Raw genomic sequence first — 24926 nt, 5'->3', positions numbered from 1 at the left:
ACATTGCTGTATACGTGCACAGTAGCATTACTGTGCACAGGCATATAAGTTGGTAGCAGCTGGTGACTTTTAATTGAGTGTCAATGGACATGTCAGCCACAGTGGGGAGGTCGTTCCATGTAAGGAATGCTCTGCACATAGTCCTTTTGTTTGTTTGTTTGTTTATTTATGCATTCTGGGAGTTGGGGCAGGCTGTGCTGATTGAAACAAACAGGCCACAGTATGTATAGTAATAGAGCCAGGGAGCTGTAATTCACTGTGCTGTTTTTGAGCACAACTTCAAGTTCCACATCTTCTCTTTTTTTTTATGAATGCTGTTTTACATTTGAGAAAGCAATTTTAATTATAATCACCTCTTGGAAGTTCTATCTCCCTTGAAGAGGTCAGGGTCATCCGGAGAGTGGAAAGATGGTCAAAATGATAGCACCTCATTATATTTTCTTATCTTATGATCACAATGAAGATGTTATTGTAGATTGGGGTTAAAGTTCAATAAACACCTTGTACAAGAAGCCCAATCCTGTTGGGGCGCTCTTCAGTTCAGTCAAGCCAAAAATAGTGTGACTGTCTCTTTAGAGGCACCTTGGCCCTGCATGCCGATTGCACATACTGAGCTTCTGTAAATATGACACATTTAAGATTTCACATTTTTCCAACAATTGGTTTTGTGTTCAGATAAGATGATGTGTTTATTATTAGTCATATTTTATTCTGGAGCAATAGATCTGCTCAAAAGTGGGACTTCTATTGTGACATATTGCACAACTAGAAGATTTTCTCTGATTACATGTGATGAAAAGTGACTTTTCTTTTGTTAAAATGTGTGTATGTTCTCATGAGGGCAGTTTTAGAAAGTGGAAAGCCATTAAGACTTCATCTCCAGTCAGTATAGTTGCTGGTGATGTCTACCATAGGCTATAAGTAGTCTATTCTCAGAATTTCAAATGCATTCAGTCAAACTTTGAAAACTCATTCTGAGCCATATAAATCCACTGAAGTAGAAAATAAGATGGGCACGACGTAATCCTCTCTTGGGTAGTCTGTGTAAATTGCTGCCAACATTTTCTGAGAGCTAAAAGATGATATTTGGGCCAAATCTTATTTCCCCCAAATTCACACCCATATGTGGCCCCGAGAGCAAACCTGGGAATTTGTAGGACCCAGCAGACCTCCCAGCCCCCGGCTTCACCTGTTCGCATGCACATTTCTTCCCCTTTTTTTCCACTTGGGATTGCCTTCCATCGCCCCCTGATAATGACCAAAAACCTCATGCCTATAACGATGCTGTCGTACGTGGGCTGCAGCTTGCTGATCCTCTCCGCGTCTCTCGCCGGTGCCTCCCTGGCCGAGATGGTGTTCCGCTGCCCGGGCTGCACCGCGGAGCGCCAGGCGCTGTGCCCAAAGCTCACCGAGGCTTGCGCGGAGATAGTGCGCGAACCGGGCTGCGGGTGCTGCCCCGTGTGCGCCCGGCAAGAGGGCGAGATGTGCGGCGTGTACACCCCGAGGTGCTCCACCGGTCTCCGATGCTACCCGACGCCCGATTCGGAGCTTCCCCTGGAGCAACTGGTGCAGGGCCAGGGGCAGTGCCGGCGCAAAGTGGACACCGAGACGACCACTTTCAGCCAGGAACACCGGGAGCAAACCAGCGGTCAGTCAGTTTACTGGAAACCTGCTTTTCTTCTATCAATTTTTAATGACACTGTCTAGACTGCAGCCTGAGGAATAGTGTAGAAATATTGCATTGTCATGAAGGCTGAGCCCAAATCTGTGAAAAATAGGGGCTGTTACTCAACAGAGGAGTTCTGGTGGATGATATTCCTAAAATATTCTTATACTACATAGCCTACACACAGATTTGCTTTGATGTCTTCAGCCTTTTAACGTTTATTTGATAATTATAAGCCCCTTATGAAGCCCTTTTTCTACAAACTTATAATAATCTAGAAGTTTGTACTGCCAGCACTTTATAAGATGTGCAATTTCTCCACTTCAAGTAGAGTAATGACCTATTTTATGCATGTTGCATGAGGTGTTCTTACACTCCTGTTAATCCCTGTGCTGCATAGACCTGTTTTAAGTGCTGTGAATCATCCTGTCCTGCATGGGGTGAGAGAAACAAAAAAAGAACAAGTTAACTGCAGCTATGCTCCAAACAGCTGGCCCTCCTGTCTTTCCCAATATCACCCCCACAAAAAATTTGCCTTTAAAACAGTGTAACAGAGAAGAGAGGTAGTGGCCTGCAAAATTCCCAGAAGTTGTACTTGGTGGGATGGACACAGAAAACATCATAGTATTGATGTTGACATTTCCACAGGGGAGTGGAGAGAAAGAAACGGAGAGAGACAGCAGGAGGAATGCTGCATTGATTGGAAAAGTGGACTTTAGGCTTTGACCAGAAGTAACTATAAACTGCTGTTGACAGTGACTACATTAACTGCATTGTCTATCAGGAAAATGAGTTGGATATATGTGAAGGGGGATCACAATGAAGCTTCGTGTGGCCCGGAGCCAGCAAGGCTCATGTGGTTTGTGTTTAAACAAAGACAGGTCACAGGGAAGAAGAAAAGTAAACAGCCTCATTAATTGGCTGATTTCAAGGCTGCAAAGGCACACAGTCAATGAGGGTCCAGTGGAGCCAGCCGGGGTGTGATTTCTACTCATTTCCAAATCCATGCTTTGTCAGAGTTTACCTCCAGACTGACACGTGTTTATTTTGGCACTGAACTCCTGGAACGTAGAGAAACTACCGGAGACGCCATTCAGAGTAACCCTGTTCTCTGTAAGGACTCTCCAGCGTGCTGACAAAGGGCCAGAACTGCTTCATGACACATTTGTGATTTCATAATCAGCTATTATAATGACTTAATTCCACATTTATGTTGCCTTATGCAGCAAAGTTTATTTCTGTAGCCCTCCTCAAGCAATAACAGACAAGTACTAAAACAGGCATGAAGTGCAGCGTTACATAAGAGCACAACAAGAGAACAAAATACATGAACTCATCATGTAAAGGCTTGCTTGAAAGATGGCAATTTGTTAGATATCAGATTTTTTCCTCGTTTTGGGTCAGGCCATGCTTCAGCTTGCAAGTTGAAAGCTCTGAGATGTGGTTAGATGTGTTCAAAAAGAAAAAAGAAAAAAAAAAAAAAGAAAACAGTAAAAGCTCAGAAATTGGCTCCAAAGGCTGAATGCGGAGTTGTTTTGGATAAAAGCCTTTTCTGCTGCAGATGGAAGAGTGATTTCTGACAAAGACAGACGTAGAGAGTGTTACGGTGAGTGGCCCAAGCGAAGTGTGCAGCTTTCTCAAGGTGAAATGAAAGAAGGAAGATGTTTTTCATCAAAGTGAGGCTGAATATGGCTCAAAAATTTTGTCCTCTTAAGTCAAAACTGCAGATTCAGTCACAGATTATCAGCCTCAAAGTAAGTTGACAGGCTTCCCGTTCGATTCTGCTCTATTAACGCCCTTCGGTCTTTGTAATAAGACATGATAAATTTACTGCTGGTGTTACAGATGGTTACTGTCAGTCTCCTGCTTTCATTTGGCCCAGTTTGAGACTCCACTGACTTGATTTCCTGTAATAAATTCTTCTCAGATACGCAGCAAAAAAGAGGAAGTAATGAAATCCCTGATAGAAATCAGCTCACAGGCTCTTTTGGAAGATTGAGAGCAAACTTTAACGCTCTGGGCACTATCGCTGCATCTCCTTTGTTCCAGGAATTAATCTGTATATTGGAGAAAAAGGCTGATTATAATACAATAATGAAGTGGTTGTATTTAGCTGAGCAGGGGGAGCAGTGACTCTTAAGCTGATTTGACACCCTGGGCAAAGAATCAAAGGATGAAATACTGCAGCTGCTTTATTTGGATGTTTACAAACCCCAACATCCTGTTTTTCTGGCTTATTTTATTCCAGTCCCTCAATTTAACTTGTAAACCTCTAACAAGGAACACCAAGGAATACGACACTACATCTTGTCAGAGCAAGAATTGATCTGATCTGGAGTTGAACTGACAGCAACAGTCGAATCTCTGATGTGATGTCCTGGAATCTGCACTACACTTAACAGCAAAGAGGTTAAAGGTCAGGGCCAATAATCCTTTGACCCTAGAATTATCATGTAAGAGACCTAGAAGAAGATAAAGAGAGGGAGAGAGGATTGTTTTTGGTGGAAACAAATCAGTCAGAGGAAGGAAGAGTGAATGGACGATTGCAAACATGAGGAGGAGATGAACTCAGGCTCAGGATGAATCGTTAAATATGAAAAAAACAATATTATTTCTTGTTTAAATACATATAAAAATGTCTCAAGGCCTATAAAACACAAGGCCAAAAATGAAGGAAATTGCTTAAATTACTGTTAAATAAAGCATAAATCTTTAATAAAGTGGAGCGATGAACTCATTTTGCCTTTTCTCTGATTGGTGATTGGCTAAAATGTTCTGGTACTGACTCATTTTCTCATCTGGTCGAGACCAAAGGGAATTTTTAAACTGTCGAAGCAACTAATTACAGTGTATTAGTAATTCAGTAATTAATTAACACATATTGCTTCATGAATCTCTCATAAATAACCTCCACAGGGGGCATAGAAGTATTTTGAAATGTCATGTTTGCCTCAGCAGGAAGCTTTCAGGCTTGGGCCACACTGAAAAGTCACTTGTGATCGACTCACATTCAAAATCATTCGTGAGGCGTTTGACAGAATGTGAAAGGAAATTAACTTTTATCATATTAATTTTAGTAAATAGTTTATTATAAGAAGGGCTGAAACTAATGCCTAGTTTCTTGATAAATTGTTTTGTCTGATAAATGTCAGAAAACAGTGAAAACTGCCTGCTATAATTTACCACCGTCCCAGTTGATGTCTTCATTTATCTCGTTTTCTGTCCAGTCTAAAACGTAAAGATGCTCAGTTTACAATCATATCTGACAAAGACATGCAGCATGAGTAGTATTTTAAAGACCTCTGAATGCACCTTGAGGGTCATATTTCAGATGACACAATCTTAAACATGTCACTGTGACACTAATTCAGCAAAGAGCCTGTGCTGTTTCTGTGGTGCCCAGACGAAACTTAAAATCATGCAGACATGTGGATCCACTGATTTCAGCTGATCATCTGAATTGAAAACATGCATTGCACTCAGTTAAGCTGAATAAGACCAAAACCAAATCCTGTGCTCTCTTATTTCCTCCCCTTGTGCCTTTAGCATCCCTGATCTGTTTGTTTGTGTGTGCTGCATGAGTGATTGTCTGCATGTGTTACACTGCAGGCAAGTCTGCTTTCATTAATATAACCTGAAGAAATTGTATTGGCATGTACAGTCCTACCACTTCAAGCAAAGTCTTAGCTCGGTACCAGAGGTATCTCAAATCATGTCCACATCTAAAAATAAATGAAGAGAGAGAACATACAAGCTTTAAATCAAAGCCACTGAGACATGTTATAACAATGCTAACTGAAGGGCGACATGTCGGTACATCTCTCCCGCTGTGCCCTCTTCTAGTTTTGGTTTCGGTATCGCTATCAGACATCTGCACACTGTAATGGCATTTCTTTGTGTTTTTGTGAACAAGCAACTTAATATCTCCAAGTTTTCTTGGACTACAGAGTCTCCCGGGATGGATTCAGGAAGATGAGATTTGGTAGTGATGAGCCAGGGACGACTGTTGTCAATTTGACACCGTGAAGTTTAATAAAAGATCTTAAATTTCAAAGTGAAATCACCAGCAGGATGAAAGGAGGTACTCCCTCTTGTTGAGTTCAGTAAATACAGGTCGGATATGAACCCAAGAACTGATTACAATGGGTAATTCCAAGATTTCATTGATATAATAAAGATAAAATCTCAAAAAGTATATTTTTATTTCAATTTTAGACTTTGACTAATAACAAAAAGATTCCATGTTTCATTAATTTTGAGCTGAAATGTCTATATTTGAAATCTCTCCCTATTCAAAAATAACACACACAAGTTTCCCACCACCCTCTGTGTTTATGCACAGTATCACTTGATATTCCGTTCCCACAGAAACCTGGACCCAAATAAAGGTTCCTTTAATCAGATTGGACGGGCGTTTAGTTGTTTTGACTGGGATCGTACCATATATGACCTCGAAAGGGAGCAAGTGGCTTGACGAAGCCCACGCAGGGCCCATATTTGGTTTCTTTAATGTCACCTGAATGAGAAAAAGTGGAACGAAAGCAACGGTGTCCATTCTTCATTATGAGATCCAGTTAATTGGTTATTAGTTCTTTTTTTTGTGTTAATTTCACCCAAACCTATCAGAGTCAGTTTTGTGTTGTCAATGAGAAGGGAAAACCTGATACAAACCTTTTGTTCTCTCTGTACTGTTATAAAAGTCGTTATGGAGAGGAAAAAATGAGGTGGAAAAGAAAAGGGGGAAAAAACCTCCTGTGCCATCTGGTCGCTGAAATAACATTGTTAGCTAACAAGGGGCATTCCTGTGTACCTGCGGGGGCGTCCAGACGGAGCCCGCAGGACTGAAATAGCTCCGAGATAATCCCCCTCCCCACCCCAGGCTTCTCCAAAAACAGGGGCATTTGTGCCATCTCCCCCCCAGGCGTCAACTTCACATGTACCCGTGCCAAGAATCTCCTCGTGCCTATTGAGATCCAGAATAACTTCCCACCCTCCTTTTTGGTCAAGGGTGATTAAAGACAATACAAACACTGTCTGAAATGCTACTGACACTGGAGGGGAAGGGGACACAGGGCATTGCAGGGGAGAGGGACAAGAAATGGGAAAATCTTACATTATGTTTCCTCTCTATATATCTATTATCCAAATCGTGAAGATGGTGAAATGAGAAAATACCTTTTCAATTCTTCAAAAGACATATTTGAATGCACATTTACAGATTCAGACATCACGTTAAATTGTACTTGGCTTTGAATGATGATTCACAGGCTGCAGGACAACCTGAGGAACCTACAAATGGCCAGTTTAGGTCCCGTACAATCACCCCAGAGTTCACCCAGCAGTGCAGGTAGTGAGCGACTTGCCTGGTCTTGGATGCCGCGGTGTGTGCGTACATGCCTGAGCCTGTCCAAAGCCTCCTTGTCGATGACTGTTGCGGGCCAGAAAGCCTGGAAGGTAAACACATCTGCACTCTGCTGAGTTTGTGTTTCTAGGAAAACAGTCCCACCAGGCCTTGTAATGGATGATGGGCCGCGGCTACTCTACGCAGCGCCTTTCATGATCGTCTTAAGTGGCACATGACCTATTTCACACTTCAGAAGCGTGTTAAGAGGTTTACTGAGGAGATGTAATTCTCTTTTCATTTTCTCATGTTTCTACATTCCTGGATTTAAAGGGATAGTTCGATTTTGGGTCAATTCTGTATGTATATATAGTGGCAAGAAAAAGTAACTGATTCCTTTGGAGTTACCTGAATTTATGTCTGAAATTGTGAATTACGTACAAACACAATCTGTTTTAACTAATAACAAACAAATGCTTGGATTGTTCTTGCACATATTGAAAACATCATTTAAACATTCACAGTGTAGGCTTGGAAACATATCTGAACCCCTCGGCTAATTACATCCACAAAAGCTAATTGGAGTCAGGAGTTATCAAACCTTGAGTCCAGTCAGTGAAACCAGATTGGAGGTGTGGGTTAGAGACACTTTGACTTCTACTCAAAACCAAGATCTCAGAAGACTCGATTTGCATAAAGCTGGGTTAGAAAGTCATCTCAGAGAGTTTAGATGTTCATCAGTCCACTGTCAGACAAATTGTCCATAAATGGAGAAGATTTAGTTCTGTAGTCTCCACAGAAGTGGGCGTCCATCTCTGCTCATGAGTCTACCATACACGGATCATGGTGCACGGAGCATTGTGTCCTGCCATGGGCACGACGGAGGAAGCCACTGCTCTCCAAAAAAAGCATCACTGCACCCCCGAAATTTGCCAAAGACCAGCTTGACTCTCTACAGCACTACTGGGAAAACGTTTCGTAGACTGATGAGACTAAGGTTGAGTTGTTTGGGAAGGACACGCAGCACTATGTATGGTAAAAAGGGCACTGCATACCAACATGAAAACATCATGATTTGGGGCTTTGCTGCCTCTGGACCTGGACAGCTCCACATCATCCCGGAAAATATGAATTTCCAAGTTTACAAAGGTCTCTTCTTCCGCCCGCTGAAGCTAAGGAGAAGCTGGGTGATGCAGCAGGCCATGACCCTGAACATTATAAAGACACAAAAGATTATCATTGCTTGTGTGTTATTAGCTCAAGCATATTGTGTTTGCCTACACTTGCAACTTAGATGAGGATCAGATCATGTTTTATGACTAATTAATGGAGAAAACCAACCTTTTTCTTGCCACTGTTAACTGTTAAATTTATACAAGGAAACATAAAAAGAAATATAAGTAAATATTCAAACAGTATTTATTTATTATGTGAAACTCCATATTATGAGCTCTGACTAAAAGACTCTAAGCTTATGCTAACAATTAAATGGAATTAATTCATTTTGATGTGCGGTGAAAGTCTCAGTGTTTTATTTTCATACTTTTGAGAGAAGCTGCTTCTTGACTCCACCAACTTTTAAAAGCTAAGCTAACCAGTCGCCATCCCTTCACGTCACATCACAAACAAGGGTCTATTAGTATCCATGGAAACGCGATGGAGCGGGAGAACGCTGGTGCGCTCAGAGCTTTTCCTTTTCCAACCCTTCCATGCTCCACGACCCGGCCAAGTCTGCCATTTGCTCAGTTGACCAGAATCTGGACAATCAGACATGACACTTCTGGCCTACGTGCCATCTGGGAATTCAACATGGATCAGATATAGAAAGGAAGCCTCTCAGGCCATTGTGTGAGGATTAATTCAAGCAGTAGACTGGACAGTAGGCCTGCTGCTCTGTTGATACTGCTGATCCCCAGCCCACCGCTGTGGGACGGCTTGTTCTGCAGAGGCCTAGTGCCCCCTAAAAGTGGGGTCCTGACCCTCTGTGTTTGTGTGTGTGTGCGTGTACATTCAAGTGGGAGATCACTCTTTTCTTGCTTATAAACTGTCCATTCCTGTGTGTGTGTCTCAGTGCGCTCACACTGTGTATTTGAGTGAACAGCTCAGGTTTCCTCAGAAGAGAGGGAGTGATGGTTTTGCACTTGGATACTGTGGGGATTATGTAAGACAGCAAAACAAAAGTCACCCCAGCTGCCAATATTCCTGAGCATGTTGTGTGTTTATCTGCACGACTTGCACGTGCATACACACATGCACGAGCGCACACCTGATTTCAGTTGACTTTTGCCCCTTTTCGCGAAGAAACTCTGTCTTCAAAGACAAGTCAGAGAGAACACGGTGGAGCGTCATAGGGGGAACTGAAGTCCAACAACACCACATCTATCTGATGGCAAAAGGCGCCAGCACCTTGTTATTGCTTCGTTTGGAATTTCCTTTCTCCCGTTCTCTCTTAGGCCTTTTGTAATCATATTCTACTACCGGACGTCAAATTTACCTCTTGCAGAGTGCAGAGAATGCCTCTCCAGTCCACCGCCACCACCAGTAACACACTCGCTTTCATTCTCTGTCCTACAAATGCCTTTCCACAAGTCTGCACGTTACAGCTTGGCCCTTGCATAACTGTGAACTATTCACTTACTGGCCGACTATTTGACCTTCTCCACTGTCTGTGCTTATTTCCCTTCTTTCCTTCAGGTGTCAAGTGAAGTCTTGCATACGTGAAATACATGCTCTCCTGCAAAAAAAGTGAGAGATGTGAAAATAAACAGTGTCCAAGCACGTATAGTCACTATTTGAGACATTTTTCTGAGTAGCTAAACTCAGCGGAGATGTGATCATGTTGCTTTCTGAGGAATTTGAATCATTTCGCTGTTTTTTTTTTTTTCATCTAAAGTCAGCTGGTTTGGAGTGACACTCCTCTTCCACTCCCTCCCCATCAACCCTAAACCCCAACCCAACCGCAAAGTATGCTCTGTTGTCAGAAACAACAAGTTGGGTTGGACCTGATGGCCTCTCACATTGCTCTCTCCATCTGTTTGAAGAGAGGATTTTTTTTTTTTTTAGGTTGATGTTTAACAAGACTTCAAGGAGAGAGGAGATGGTCAAAGTCAATGAAAGCTGCCTGGAGGAATCACTGGATGGCCTCTGGGACTATTTAACACAATGGTTTCAGTGACAGTTTATTTGTTGTGTGTTGAAAGTTTGCCACATGACTCAATCTCAATCCCTCGTTGTTCAAGTGTAATTCTAATAGATTCAAATCAGCGGTCGTCTAATCGCTGTAGCAGAACAGCATTCGTTCATTCGCTTTGGATCACAAAACACATTTTCACCTTTGGATCTGATGCACCACATGATCAGAGCTGACAGGCTTGAATTCTCTCAGGTATTAGATATAATGATACACAGATGCTACATGTAGTCTGTGTAAAACTTGAAATCTCCGATGATATCAACTGTTGTGTTCATTTATCGCCACTTTTAACATCTGCTTATGAAACTGAATCACATAACTTGGGGAAAAAGGCAACCATGGAAACCTGACTGTGACTAAAGTTCAGCGGTGGCCAACATTTCTCAGCCCACAAGCTTGTTAATGGAGCTGCATGTGGTTCCCCCGCTGTATGAGAAAGGAAAGGATTCTGGTGACTCATTGATTGTGCTGATGCATTTCAGAGCACTTTAACAGTTGTTTGGATGCCGACCCCCCCAGCATTATCATTAACGAAAATGTCAGTTGTGACAATGTGAAAAATTGTGACAAACACAAAAGAAGTACCCTCGCACAAAATGTGAACCTAAATAAACAACAGCGGGTGTAAATGTTAGCAATGAAAGCGATGCATGGTTGTGTGATTTGCGCCGTGGAGGCCTCACTTTGTGCCAAAATGAAAAGAAAGAGATGCAGAGTGGCTGCCAGCTGAAAGAGAGCTGAGCTCATGGGCCAGCTTTTATATCCTGGAGGACCCAGGTGAGCTGGGTCAGTTGATGACCTCCCTCCTTTTATTTAAGACCAATCACTAGACACAGTGGGACATAACACCCTACCTAAATAAAATGGCAAAAGCCCAAAATACATTAACTGATGAATGTAATGTGGCTCCTGGACACATCAAACATTTCAACATGGACTACAGGGAGAGAAAAGAGGATTGTTTGTTACAGAGTCTTGCATTTCTCTCTGCAGTCTATGAATAAGAAGCAGAAGTTGTCGTTTTATTCTCCTCAAGGAGCTGAGACTGCAGGGTCAGCATCACCTCTGCAGCTGCCTGACGTCCATCTATCCATTTCCACAAACCTTTTTAGCAGAGCAGCCCACACTCTTTGTCACTCTGAAAAATGATCTGTGCAATTCAGAGCTTATCTCGCCCCACTCCCAGCCTCTAAAAAGCCCAATCCATTACCAAAATGATGGCAGGAGGGCAGCAGGGTGGCTTAGTGCAAAGGGAGACGGTCCAGAGAAGTCAAGGGTTAAGTGCTTTCAGCATCAAATGTGTCCATCAAAGTGTCCTTGAACAAGAATTGAAGTTCTTTCCTGCACAATTTAATTTCTACTCTGTGATGCATTCCTGTTGGAAACATGTTTGTGACTTTGTTTATGCTGTGACAGTTCATTTTATTGATACAGTCGAAATTCTGGGATGCTTACAGTTTGATTTTTTTTTTAATTTTACGTGGCATCTCCTCCTCAACTGCAGGTGAAGCTGTGGAGCCACTGCCAGAGCAGGGCGTGAGTGAGATCCCGGCCGTCCGGAAGCCCAGTAAAGAGACCCCCTGGCTAGGACCCAAAGAGAGTGCCGTACGCCAGCACAGACAGGAGATGAAGACCAAGATGAAGACCAACAAGGTGGAAGAGGTCAAACCTACTCGGCCCAAGCAGGTGAGGCAGAGCAGAGTTTCCATTTTAAAGTAAAGATCTCTCGCAGTGTTCCTGTTTAAGGCAGGCAATCATGAGGGTATTTTACTGGAAAGATATATCTTAGGTGTCATAATCATGAATACGAATAGACTCCAATTCTGTTTGAGTAATTGCAATGACTGTATGTGGGAAACCAGTTGTGTTTACAGTCAGAGGAGACAAGAAAACCAGGAAATAATTCACATTTGAGATGCTGAAATTAATAGATTTTTGTGGCAGTTTTCACGGAAGTTGAGGCTGATTCATTTTCTGTTGATTAACTGACCAATCATTTCATTTATTCTTAAAAAAAATCTGACAACACCGTACCTCTTTGCGATAAGTTGCATCACAATGGCAGTCAGCTAAACTCCACCAATGTGTAAATACAGGTGTTTTTTAAATCTTCTAAAAGTCGGTCAGTGTAGGGGAGCCGCTCCTCAGACTGCTGAGGGTGGAAAAAAGCAGCGCCTCCCTCTGGCGCAGCAGCTCTTCATGTTTGGATATTTCCTTGACAAGTGTTTTATCGTCATATTTGAAGACGATTCAAAGTGCACTTAATACTTGAAACTGTCAGTAAATATTAGTACTGCACTTTGAATTCATTTCAAGGCTCAGAGGGAAATACCAAATCATAATTTTAAGGGGATTAAAACTGTCATGGCACAAAGAAAAGGCTTTTTTTTCCCCAGTTCATTTTCCTTCCATTCAGCTCTGATTCAACACCAACCGCTGCCCTTTAATCAAAAGGCACATATTTACTGACCTTAAATACACCTGATCTGCTCTGCATCCTGGAGCTGGGACTCATGGGTGAACCCCGGGCATTTCTTACCAGCATTGTGGTATTTTCCAGCCGCCATAAAAATCATTTAAAGGTTATTGCTCTACCAGAAACCTTATTTCTCGTGTGTCCCAACAAGACATTTGGCTTCACTGTATTGTGGGGTAAACCTGAGGTCACTGGCAAGAGTTATTATTCATTACTGGCAAGAATCATGATTCATACGCTCATTACAGAAAGCCCTTCAGCTTTCTAGGTTTACTGTGTGTGTTTGTGTGTGCTTGTGTGTGTGTGTGTGTGTTTATGTGCATTTTATTGGATTTTATGTGCTGTGTCAAAAATGTGCCGATTGCCATGCAAACACATCTTAGTGTTGATGTATCCTGGAACAGTTTTCTGTGGTGTGGATGGATTTTACTGAACTTTTGAATATTTTTTAAATTAGATTTTATTTTTTTGAAATATAAAAACAAAAAAAAAAGGTTATATAAAAGATCCTATTTCTTTGTTATAAAACAGTGTTTGACGTAGGCCACCATGTGTCACAGAAACTGCGTGGCTCTGACACAGGTGTGGCTATACGGGCCTGTAAACATGACTATTGTTGTTGTTTCTGCTGTTTTCAAGACTCAGTGTCAGCAGGAGCTCGACCAGGTCCTGGAGCGGATATCCAAGATGCCCTTCAGAGATAACAGAGGTCCCCTTGAAGACCTGTATGCCCTGCACATCCCCAACTGTGACAAGAGGGGGCAGTATAACCTCAAACAGGTGACTCCAGGCATTTTGGGAAAGAGGGTGGTAAAAGGGTGGGGGAGGGAGAGGGTGTACCCACCTGATAATATGCAAGTGTTTAAAGGATAAAAGGTGGGTAAAGCATCACAGGCACTAATTTAAACAAAACTGTGTTGGATTCACAGGTTTTTTCATAGGTGTTTCGTCGAAACGCCCAATAAAGCATCTTATTTCAAAGCTATCCATTTAAATACTGGTGCGAAGAAAAGAAAAAAACAGATAATACACACTTTTGCTGTCAACAATAGCTAAGGCTTGTCACCACCCTCTAAAGTACCAATTAACTAAAACACAATCATTTACGTTTCAGTGCAAGATGTCTCTCCACGGTCAGAGGGGCGAGTGCTGGTGCGTCAACCCTCACACCGGCCGACCTATCCCATCAGCCCCCACCGTGAGGGGCGACCCCAACTGCAGCCAGTACCTCAGAGAGCTGGAGCTGGAGCTCCCTGACATGGCCCAGATATAGTGTGGCACTAAACTAAAAAAAAACAAAAAAAACAAACAAAAAAAAAAAAAACCAAACAAACTGTAAAGTACTTGGGAACAAAGAACATCTGAGTAAGCTATATATTATCTTTCTGTGTGTATGTTTCTCTAGTTCATTTGATGACAGTGACATTTGAAATCTTAACCACCAAAAAAGGATGAAATGATAGAGTCCAGCTTGCTGCGTAGGATGTAAGTGCAGATTACTTTTAGTGGGAGCACTAAAGATAAGACTCCTTTTCCTCATAGATATTCAGTAGACGTCAGCTGGAGTATCAGCGTCTTTGCTTTACTAATTGTGACTTTGCTCAGATTTGCTCTGTTATCAGTGTTTTGTACTGTATGTGTTGAAAAATGAAAAAGCCTTCAACATATTTGTTGTTTTTAGGTGTGTTTTCGTGTCCTAGCTTGCAGACTACTGTTGCGCCTCATGCTATACTGTAGGCTTTGAGTACACTTGGCTTTTAATACACAGATAAAGATGAAACGTAGTATGTGTTGGCAGTAGCGTGCATTAAATGTTTAACGCTAGGAAAGACATGACTTTAGACTGCCTAGTCATACACAGATAATGCTATTAAAATGTTAATAAATTCAATTTGTGCCTGTGTTTTTATTTTGCCTGTTTTTTTGCCTGTTTTTGGTTTGTCCATCCATCCCATTCTCCTAAGTTGAGTAACGTCTTGAGGGTATTGCCTCAAATTTGGCACTAACATTTACTTGGACTCAAGGATGAACTGATTAGACTTTGGTGGTCAAAGGTCAGAGGTCACTGTGAACTCACAAAACAGATATTTGGCCATAACGTCATACGCTAATTATGACATAATTTAACAATTAAAGTGTCTAATCAGATAAAATGATGAAGTGATGATGAGTTTATATCCAAAGGGTCAAAGGTCAACTTCACTGTGACTTCATTAAGTTCTGCAAAAACACCTCTGGCCATTTTAACTCAGGCGAATATATTTCCTGCACCTTGGCTGGTTGGTGGAGGCATACAACCGTGATTCTTGTTAGAAGACAACTGACCTCTGCTGGTGCACTTTAAAAAACAATTTGGGAGTCTAAGAGTTAGAAGAAACTAAATAAAACTTTTGAAAATGCAATGCGTGGAGTTTTTTTGGCCAAAATTTAAACACAGAACCCAGAATCATCAGTGTGTTTTAGCTTTTTAGTCGTCCTGAAATGTGCAGTAAAAATCCTGGGAAAAACCTTATGATAAGATTTATGAACATGCAGCAATTTTAAAGTAATTTATCCTGAATCTACCAACTTCACATCATAAAACTGAAGCCTTTCTTATTAACTTCTTGTTGAATTTGACTCAGAAGATCTTAAAGCTGCTCTTATCCTTTGTATTTATGTTAACGATGGTGTGTAGGAGTCACTTGTAGTGTTGAACTGATGTTCCCCTCAGCTCCTTGGAGCATTTTAGTGTCTCCAGCAATACGAACTATACAGCTAAAACTATGGGTGGAAACATCCCCGTCACTGATGTCACAGTGGGTTTTGACCCGCATGGAGTGTCACCTGAGTCTTTAACAGTGTCAAGGTCACAGAGATGGCTATCTCAAAAAAGCTCAGCAGCTGACTCATCAGTTTACCATCTCAGTAGAGTTTCCACATTGAAGACATAAGTGCAGATGTGCATTTTTGTGAGTACAGGAACTTTATTTAAATAGTGATTTGTCATTTTAAAAAAAAAAAGAAAAAAAAAGAACGAGTACATCAATTACACGCCTGATAAATATTTCACCATAATGTTCACATTAATCTTTTTTAAAATTGAGATTCTGAAATGTTCAAAGTGTCACTGCGTTGTGTTTACATGTGCGCTAGAATCAACAGCATAAGAGAGGTGTTGTATTGGGAAGAAAAGGCTGATGAGCCCCTGTCAAAGCTCTCCTAACATCACAATATAGTGATTAGACATTAGGAATGTCTGAGATTATAAGAGTCAGTAACTGAACATTAAGATTATAACAACAACAACAACAACAAAAAGGATCAACTATAGAACAAAGATATTTGTCCTCCGTCATCATACGTTCAGCAGCGCTTGACTGGAAGATCATGATAATCTTTGTCAGCAACCAACTGAAAACCATAAAGGCTAAAATTCTTTCAGACCACATCCACACCTGAAATTGTTTTCCTCTTTTGTGCTGGAGCATCGCGCATTCAACAACCCAATGGATCCACATGCAAATCTAAATTCAAAGTGGCGTGGGGCAGAAGGCACTTGAATTTACATACAAACTCAGCGACCTTGCTCCTCGCTGGATAAGGGACCTGATTAGTCCTGAGAGCAAGTCACCGTCGGCCAATGGATTTGCCTGTGTGGTGGCAGTGAAGACCCTATGCATGGAAAAATAAACGACCTGCGGCCTTTGCATACGATTTGTGTGCGAGCTGTGGAGGGAAAAGCACGGCACAGCATTTGATGGCCAGTAGCTTGGGTAGGCTGGGCTTGTAAGAATTTAAACCAGAGTTTTTTTAAAGTTGAGAACTATAAGGGCATGGCACAGACACACACATACACACTCAGGAGCATGCACACACTCACACTCACACTGTAATTACATTTACAAACAGTGGACGCAGCTGTCAGGACTTGAAAACGGCCTTTCAAAAGTCAAATATCGAACCTGTTACAGTACAGTATACTTGTTTATGAGTGAAAGTACTATGGGCCTTTCTGAGCTTAGACCAAGAAAATTAGACAGCACCAACAGTGGATACAAACAAATTTGCCATGAATCCAACAATGAGACAGGTCTGATTGGCCAAAATACAACCTGCTTCACTAGTGAGCGTCAAGTTTGACATGCAGAAGCATACAAGGCTCATCTGAGAGGCAAAATAACGAGCTACAGTTACGGCTAAGTGCACTGTGAGGGCAAAGTTTTAGACCAGAAGTAACTGTGAAAATAAGCCTTTTCTAACTGGCAAAGACATTTCCATAAATCATTCTCATACTGTTGTTAATGTCTGATTTGATTTCCCAGAAATGAATGCTGAATTCTGGGCACAGATTTCTAGATTTTTTTGGATTAAACAAACATGTAACGTTTGAATTAGTTATCTTTCGAGGTGCTGACAGGAGGATTTTGTCACCTTTACACACAGCCAGGCTAGTCATTTCCCCTTGTTTCTCATCTTTATGCTAAGCTAACTTAGTTAACTCTAGCTTTCTCTCTGCAAGTAAGTTTATTTCTTAAAATCTCAAACTATTCCTTTGAGTTTGTGGGTTTCTGTTAACCGTAGATCCACTGATTTGGCTCCAAGTGGTGAGAATCGGCCCATGTTTTTATGAATCTATGTTGCAAAAATAATCATAGCTATCATGCTGAGCTGGCTAAGGACTGGCTATCAGCTGATTCTGCCTGTCTCCTGCCCACAGTGACAGTATAATACACCCAGTCTCCTGCAGGAACCCTGCAGAACCCTTCCCCCCTGTTTTCCTGCTTGGTCTCCTGCAAGTAGGATAGTGTTCAATGACAATAGGTTGAGGGTAGGACTAAATGGCAGAAGTCACTATTTTATATATTTATATAAAATTCCTCTTACTCAGGATATCATTCACACAAATGACAATTAGTAAAACGTTGCTAATTTAGATGAGAACTGACTCATTTAAAATATCTCTGGTGTCATTATTTCTTGTTGTAAATTTAGGAATATTTGACTTGCCACTCAGACTCAGTACACAATGATGTTATCAGTATCATACAAATATATATAATTCTCTATTATCTATGGATATAAAGAGAAGAGGTGATAGCTAACCTCAAACGTAGTACACAGTCAGTGGGGAGCCAGAGTTAAGACCCACATGTGCTGATTTTCATCTAAGCAAGCTTTTCAGTTTGGCTCCCCTTTAAAAAAAAAAACAAAAAAACAATAACGCAGTCCATCACACCTGACCATATATAAGCATTTGTGCCATATCTCCCTGACTGGCAGTCATTATGTGTGCTAGCTTGATTGGCAGGTTTTTAGAGGAACAGGGTCTTGAACGAGTACGGCCGCTTCAACTCTCATTCATTGCTGTTGCTGCTGCTGTCGAGATCCTTGCACTGCAGGTCTCCGCCGGCGTAGTTGATGCCTGGGATTTTCACACCAAACCGGTCGACGCACCAGCAGATGCCCCTTTTTCGTCCACGAGACGGCTTACACTGCAGGTAGAGAGTGGTAGAAAAGGATCAGATGCTTGTTTTATATCATTTCTTGATATTTATATCATTTCTTTCGTGGTATTGACAAAGGTTTCATGTTGTTACAAACCAGATGGTATCCATACCTGTTTGCGCTTGAAGAAGCCCTTCTTGTCACAGTTGGGGATGTACAGAGAGAGAGCCAAGACCCGAGAGGTGTCTTTCATGCTCTGGATGAGATTGTCCAATCTTCTCCTGCAGGGCCCCTAAACACACAGACACAGGTGTGAGTGCTTGTGTGATCACAGTGTGTATTTGTACGCCAGAGTTAAAAATTATGACACAAAATGCCCTTGAAAGTTTGTAAAAAAAATCCTCAGAAATCAAGAACAAGGAAGCGGGAAATACCTCCACTAATGACAACTTTAGTAATTTGACATTTCACTTTGTTCACACCATGTTGTCACGTGTGAAAGTTCCCCTACGGGGCATCTTGGCTGATTTGTCAGAACTGGTTTCCTTCCAGTGTGCAAGACAAATAAAGCCTGAAGCAGTAGGATGCAATATCTGCGATTTCTCTGATTCAAAGTAAAGCTGCATTTGCCAATATCCAGAAAAATGCTCCAATCAGTTAAGCAAAAACTCCTCTCGAAGCTGAGTCAGTTTCTGACTCTGGTTTGCATCTTTGTAATCTCTACTTCACTTACGAACTCGGGATCCATTTTATCCAGGCTTAGCGGTGAGAAGTCCAGGTTGCTGGCAGGTCCCAACCTGGCCAGCTGCTTCTTGCGGTCCTTGGCTTGCTTCATGGCGTGGACCTTCCGACTGCTGATGTGGTCTCTTCCATATAAGGGCACCTTGGTTTGCGGCAGCATTGACTCAGGGACGGGCAGCAGGGTGTCATCGTGAGATTCGTCTGATCGAGAGGAAGAAGACATGTTTGAGGTTTATCAGTGGTGCCCTGTGGGGCCAGTTATATTTTCATTCAGTATTTCTCACCAAGATACATTGTGTTTATCCTTGAGGTATCATGAAAAAGGTTGAGTGAATTATCTGAGGGCCATCATAAACCTTGCATGCAGCCCTCTGCATTGCATGTGAATTTATCACATGCATGCTCGTGAACGCACATACATGTACTTGTGCATGTGCTAGCAGAGCGTGAGATACAAACTAATCAAAACATTACCCCATGGTGCTACTAGTGGTCAGAAACTCCACTCTCTCTCTGTGCACCAGAATTGAATAAAGTCTCTGCCAAACATGTGCTTTCATTTTTGAAAAATCCCATAATTAAAAAAAGAAAAAGCCCTAAAAAGGCATTCAAAACTCCTTCCAAAATGACCCCTGTTATTGCTTATATTAAACTCACATTTTAAATTGGTATAAAACTGCAGAATTGTATTATAAGCACGGGATTATAGAATACAAACACAATTACAAAAGCAAGAACAAGAATGTGCAGCTGCAGTTATCTGAAGCTTGATTCATGCAGGATTACTATTATCAGAGAAGTGTCTTCACCATGGTATGGTCGGTAATTTACACCGGAACTTCACAAATTACAGACACTGCAGGATTAAAATACCCATTGATACCAATTATTATGAACAACTGAATGTCCACAGGTGTAATATTAGTCCTGTGCGAACACGGCTTCAAAGCATTTTTCTGTTGCTTTCAAGAGACCGTTTGAAGAGGGGTCAAAATCAAAAGCACTATGATGGCTCCCACCTGGAAATGTACCTATTTGAGTGGCTAAAATTAAAAAGCAAAGTTAAACTCATGAGGGCACAGGGCAGGAGTGTCGAAATTTGGAAACGTCACAACACAACGCGATGATTTCACTGCACCAGCTAAATGCTTATTTAGCACAGTTCGTGGCTACTGGCCAGTTTCAGACTGGATGTGTTGACATACTGGACAACATAGCCTACATTTATGGCAAGGTGGGTTGCCAGTTTGGGGTATATGTAGACCAGGGGTTTTAAAACTTTTATAGCCAGTGACCTAAATGAGACATTTAGTCTCACCCTGGCACCCAGGCCCATGAAAACATGCTATTACACTTGTCATGTGGCAAGCCACCACAAACAGCCGCAACCCAGTTTGGGTCCCAACCCCCACAGGAGCCCTCATGTACATGCACCTTTCATCTGTGCAAAAATACAGCTCTTTGCGAAATTCTGGGGAGTCGCACACAGTTGTACAAACCTCAGCCCTCGCCCCTCTCCCTCATCCCACCCTCTATTCATACGACCACAACGGCTGTGTTGAGGCCGGATCTTTCTTTCCCAAAAGCCTTTTAAACAGATATTTCCCTTCATTTATAGCTTTAAACATGCATTAGCCTTGTATGTGTCCTGAGCCACAGCTGGCCCATTTCCACTGCTGTCTCACGCACTTGTTTCAGCTGCATTTTGGCAGATTGCGAACTCTGCATATAAACCCCTCCATCTCTGCACTGACGTGATCGCTAAGCTACTAAGCTAACTGGGCGGTGAAACAAGGTCACTGCCTTGTTGCAAATGATGCTTAAAACCTCCCAAGCCCCCTCTCCCAGCACTGATGATGATGAAGATCATGATGATGTCATCAGTGCCCATAATGACAGGTTCTTGGAAAAACCAAGAGAGGTTCCCTCCAGTTTCCTGCTGACACAGTTTTTTTTTCTCCAGCGAAAGCTGAGGCAGATCAGCAGCCACTCTAAGTCCAATCAAGTCTTCACTTGCTAATCCTCCAGCTTGTCTAATCTGACCTGTGCTGAGTGATCACGTCTTTCCTCTTTTCTTTCTTCCTCTCTCTTTTCCTCATGTTTGAATTGAGGGACACTGTGATCCTGGAGAGCTGGATCTCTGCAGGAATTAGTGACAGAAAACCCACTCTTTCCTTCCTTTGCTCCCATCTATAACTTAGTTTCATGGTGCCACGTGCACAAAAAGGCAACTAAATATTCTGATCTTTGCAGCGTGATAGATGCTGAAAATGCTCGAAATGCTCAAAATGCATTTTCACCATTGTGGTGCATCAAGGTAGCTGCGCAAAAATCATACTTGGGGAGGTCTTAAAAATCCCCTCCTGATGCACATTGTGAATGTACGCTGTAGTAAATCCTCTCAACTGCGTGTAAAATGTCATTTTTATATGAGGTGTGTGTTTATCAGTGTGCATATGGGTTTTGTTTAATTTATGTGCGGAGTGAGCGCCCAGCAGGAGATGTGGCGTTAATGGAGAAGCTAGCTGATGGGCAGACAGACGGGAAGAGAGGGAGGGAGATGGGGGGTGGGGGGTGGGGGGGTGGATCAGTAACCCACGCTCAGCCTGTATTCTGCTGAATCACTGCACAGCCTGGGCCTGCCTGCAGTGCTGAGACGAGAGAGGGAGGAGAAGGAGGGGAGGGGAGGGGAGGGAATGGGGGAGGTAGAGGAGTGGGGCAGACTGATGAAGGGACCAGGGTGGGACTAACAGAGTGTGGTGGGAGGGAGCAGAGGATAGTGTGGGAAACGGAGGAAAAGGGAAGGGGAGATGAATAGACATTGGATGGAGTTTTTTTTTTTTTTTTTGCAGATCTGCTCTCGAGCCTGAAATGATCTTCCTCTGGTTGAATGAGTGCAGCCAAAGATTTTTTTTTTTAGTGCAAACTGACTAAAAATGGACTATAAATGTCAGAACGATAGCTACACACTTATTTTTGCCTGAGCTAAAATTGAAAGTGACACTGATACATATTGTATGGCAATATTTCAACGCTTCCCTCTTTCTTATCTTCCGCCGTTTGTTACTGGACTTCATGCTAATGTTACTTAGCCAGAAAAACTGTGGCTTTTTGGCTCAGCCCACTGAGGTTTAACTCAGCCAGTGAGATTATTTATGTTTCCAGAGTAGCTTTGCCTCAACACTAAAACTCCAATCTGTAGGAAAATAAAGCACAAGACAGACTGGAAAGGGTGAAACCAGGGATGGGAGGGAGAAGAAGAATAGGGTGGAAAAGATGAGGAGGGACAGTAGCCAGGCAGGGAAAGAGGAGAAGAAGCAGTGTGGTGGGAGAGAATAAAGAGACGGAGACAAAAAGGTGGGGTAGGTGTGGGAAAAGGTACAGGTGGTAGATGAGGAAAGGTACCTGTGTGCAGTGGAGCTGACAAAAGAAAGGCTAACAGACAAAAAAGGAAAAAGAAAAGACAAGAAACTGTAGACGGAGGGAAGATGGTAAAATATGATTTCACACCTTGGAGAGAGTGAGTTCGAGGGCCACAAGCCAAGATTTCCCACAAAGCTCTCCTCAGTGCTCCCTGAAGCAGACACAGCGACTGTCCCTGAACTGCCATTCAAAGGAGCCAACAAGGAGCCTCGCAGAGCACCACCTGTAATCTTCTCCCTTGTTTTATGTCAGCTGGGGGCCCCGAGGCGATGGGCCACTCACACGAAACCTACTGATTTACAGCTCGCAGCCACACAAGGGCCTTTCAAACCGAGATGACAGGTTGATCGGCACTCGGCACCAATTGTTGACAGAGTTCACAGGGTCAAGACGCACGGGGGCTTTTGAGTCGTGTGCCTTGGTAATGACAGGTGTCAGCTCGTCTTAAGGGGCTGACCCATATCTGGCTCCCATAGAGACATAGGAGCATCCAAACTCCAATCACCCTCTTTCTTTTTGTTTCATCCCAGCTTTAGTAAACGTCAGAGCACAACTAGTCTCATGGCTGGGTGTGAAATTGATTTTTGGACTGGTCATTACAGTCTAGAGGTCATTATTTTCCCCTGCCACTGCATCACTGGCTGACTCTGTGTGTGTGTGTCACTTGTGGGCTTCATTAAAATTCCTGCATTGACAAGGGAGGAGTAACATCTTTGTCCAGCTGTTTGCTATTTCTTTGCACCAGAGCCCTTTAGATCCTCAGTTGACACATGATTTCTGCAATGCAAATGCAATAGAAATACTATCAGAGCTGACATGCATATCATAAGAGAATTGAAATTATTGGTTCACCAAGCAGAGCACTACAGATTTAGTCCTAAGTGATGCAATACAATGGTTAAAATATGGGATAATGGGAGCAAAAACAAATGAATGATTAAAAAAAAGAAAGCTGCAGCCGTCAATTGATGATTCACTTCATTCAGTTAATTAATGTTCAAATTAAAGTCAGTGACCTGTTTAAGTGTGACTACAGTCCCTGTGATCCCAATCAGTCGTCTCTCTGCAGGCCTACCTTTTGACGGATGCAGCAGTTTGTACAACTTCTCGTTCCTGCACACCCCCCGGCCGTGCAGCAGGGCATGCAGCGGCTTCTCCTCGCCGTTCTTCGGGAGGCACCGGAGCCCGCGGGTGCACGGCCCGGTGTACACGCCGCACGGCTGGCCCTCTTCGAGCGCGCACGTCAGGCAGCAGCCGCAGCCGGGCTCCTTCACCAGCTGACAGCCCATCGGCACCGGCGGGCACATGGACTGGGCCTTCTGATCGCACGGCTCGCACGGCACGTACGACGAGCCGCAGCCGGGGAAGCTAAGCAGGGGGAGCACCAGGAGGGAAACACTCAGCAGCATGGTGCGCCTCTCGTCTTGTAACTGCGGGGTTTGTTTGACCGAAACCGCAACGATTATCAACTCAATCTTGTGGCGAATCCTTTCTTGGTGAAAGGTTTGAGTCCAACCATCAGGGGGGTGTTTGCTGCATCCACAGGTGCCTTGCGCGCTAAGGTCCCAAATGTCACCGCATCCGATGCTCGCAATCCACAAAGAGAGTCACACACTGCTCCCCCCCCCTGCGCTGTCCTTTAACCTTGCAGTCACCAATATATTTTAAAAAAGACAATAAAATATCCAGACACCACGTATCTCTCCCCTCAGTGATGCCCGGTGCCGTTTGCGCGCAAGCCGTTCGTCTCCAAACGAGATTCCCCGCGTCGCTCTCTCTGTAGGTTATTTTACCCGCACGGTTTGTGAGCAGAATGTATAATCTGTGGCTTTGAGCTTGCCTTTTAAAAAAGAAACTGCCAGAGGCGAAGCCTATAACGATGGGTATGTCAAACAACGTTTGGAGGGGGAGGCGCACTTGTCAACTCCGTGCGCTGAGATGCTGATTTCACAGGGCGGGTGCTGGCATGTCTCCAGATCTGCCAGATACGAGACGATGCTCCTGAAGGCGACTGAATAAGACCTTTTCTCTCTCGCTGCAGAGAGGCCATCCAGTGTTCCCAGCCTTATAAAGACACATTATGTTATATTCTAGTTCTTTATGCCAAAGAACAAGGCAGATCATTTCTTTAAAAGGTTAGCAGGAAGATTCAGGAAACTTCATTTACATTTTTGACGAGGCTGTTTGAATGAGAGTCAGTGAACTTCCCAACCAGAATAAACAGTCAAATATATAAATGGTGTCATTAGTACAAGCAAGACAGGAACAATGTGGCAGAAAAAGGGAGAAAATGTGAACAGAATTCATGTCACATGCTGATTGTGGTGTGGAAAATGTGGTTTTAAGAAAAAAAAATTTTGGGTCAAGAAGACTGAATGGCTTGTTAAGATTTGTGGTCAATTTTTTTTCAAAACTTGCCTTTATGGACCAAATTTCAGTGGTGAGATTACAACCAGTTTATTACTGGTCCCTCAGTGTGATTTTCTTTCTTTCAAATTGGCTTCTAAATAAATATGTGGTGATGTTTGCCTGTTCCCCTGGTCACAGAGACCATAAAAGACAAAAGACTCCCTTAACTTCTCGCTCTCATTCAGATTGACGTTTTTACAGGGACTGAGGGTTTTTTGTGGTTAAACTCGACATTAATGATCTTTTATCA

At 42.7% G+C, this 24926-nt stretch overlaps 2 protein-coding genes across 2 annotated transcripts; one reads left to right on the top strand and one right to left on the bottom strand.

Annotated features, from left to right (window-relative positions):
• The first annotated feature begins 1171 nt into the window (after positions 1 to 1171).
• Positions 1172 to 14567, top strand: igfbp2a (insulin-like growth factor binding protein 2a). Its single transcript, XM_071464838.1, has 4 exons — positions 1172 to 1648; positions 11705 to 11886; positions 13316 to 13456; positions 13791 to 14567. Exons 1-4 carry the CDS (start codon positions 1198 to 1200, stop codon positions 13947 to 13949), a joined length of 933 nt encoding a protein of 310 aa, XP_071320939.1. The 5' UTR covers positions 1172 to 1197; the 3' UTR covers positions 13950 to 14567.
• A 1051-nt stretch (positions 14568 to 15618) lies between these two features.
• On the bottom strand, positions 15619 to 24210 carry igfbp5a (insulin-like growth factor binding protein 5a). Its single transcript, XM_071464809.1, has 4 exons — positions 23343 to 24210; positions 18837 to 19045; positions 18276 to 18395; positions 15619 to 18150 (listed from the first exon to the last, which is right to left on the bottom strand). The coding sequence occupies exons 1-4, from the start codon at positions 23674 to 23676 to the stop codon at positions 18013 to 18015; spliced, it is 801 nt and encodes a 266-aa protein (XP_071320910.1). The 5' UTR covers positions 23677 to 24210; the 3' UTR covers positions 15619 to 18012.
• Between the last annotated feature and the right edge of the window lie 716 nt (positions 24211 to 24926).

Source organism: Trachinotus anak, unplaced genomic scaffold (genome assembly GCF_046630095.1).
Source record: "Trachinotus anak isolate AG129_WGS33_773 ecotype Australia unplaced genomic scaffold, CSIRO_AGI_Tana_v1 ptg000026l, whole genome shotgun sequence".
In the NCBI taxonomy this organism is placed as follows: domain Eukaryota; kingdom Metazoa; phylum Chordata; class Actinopteri; order Carangiformes; family Carangidae; genus Trachinotus; species Trachinotus anak.
The sequence above is the reverse complement of the archived record's forward strand: the minus strand, read 5'-3'. Positions and strand labels throughout refer to the sequence as shown.

Excerpts from the sequence above, each read along its gene's own strand:
- igfbp2a (XM_071464838.1), top strand. The coding sequence starts at position 1,198 with ATGCACATTTCTTCCCCTTTTTTTCCACTTGGGATTGCCTTCCATCGC. Across the intron at positions 1,649-11,704 it reads ACACCGGGAGCAAACCAGCG|GTGAAGCTGTGGAGCCACTG; the intron begins GTCAGTCAGTTT and ends CCTCAACTGCAG. Across the intron at positions 13,457-13,790 it reads GGCAGTATAACCTCAAACAG|TGCAAGATGTCTCTCCACGG; the intron begins GTGACTCCAGGC and ends TTTACGTTTCAG.
- igfbp5a (XM_071464809.1), bottom strand. The coding sequence starts at position 23,676 with ATGCTGCTGAGTGTTTCCCTCCTGGTGCTCCCCCTGCTTAGCTTCCCC. Across the intron at positions 19,046-23,342 it reads ACTGCTGCATCCGTCAAAAG|ACGAATCTCACGATGACACC; the intron begins GTAGGCCTGCAG and ends CCTCTCGATCAG. Across the intron at positions 18,396-18,836 it reads ATAAAATGGATCCCGAGTTC|GGGCCCTGCAGGAGAAGATT; the intron begins GTAAGTGAAGTA and ends CTGTGTGTTTAG.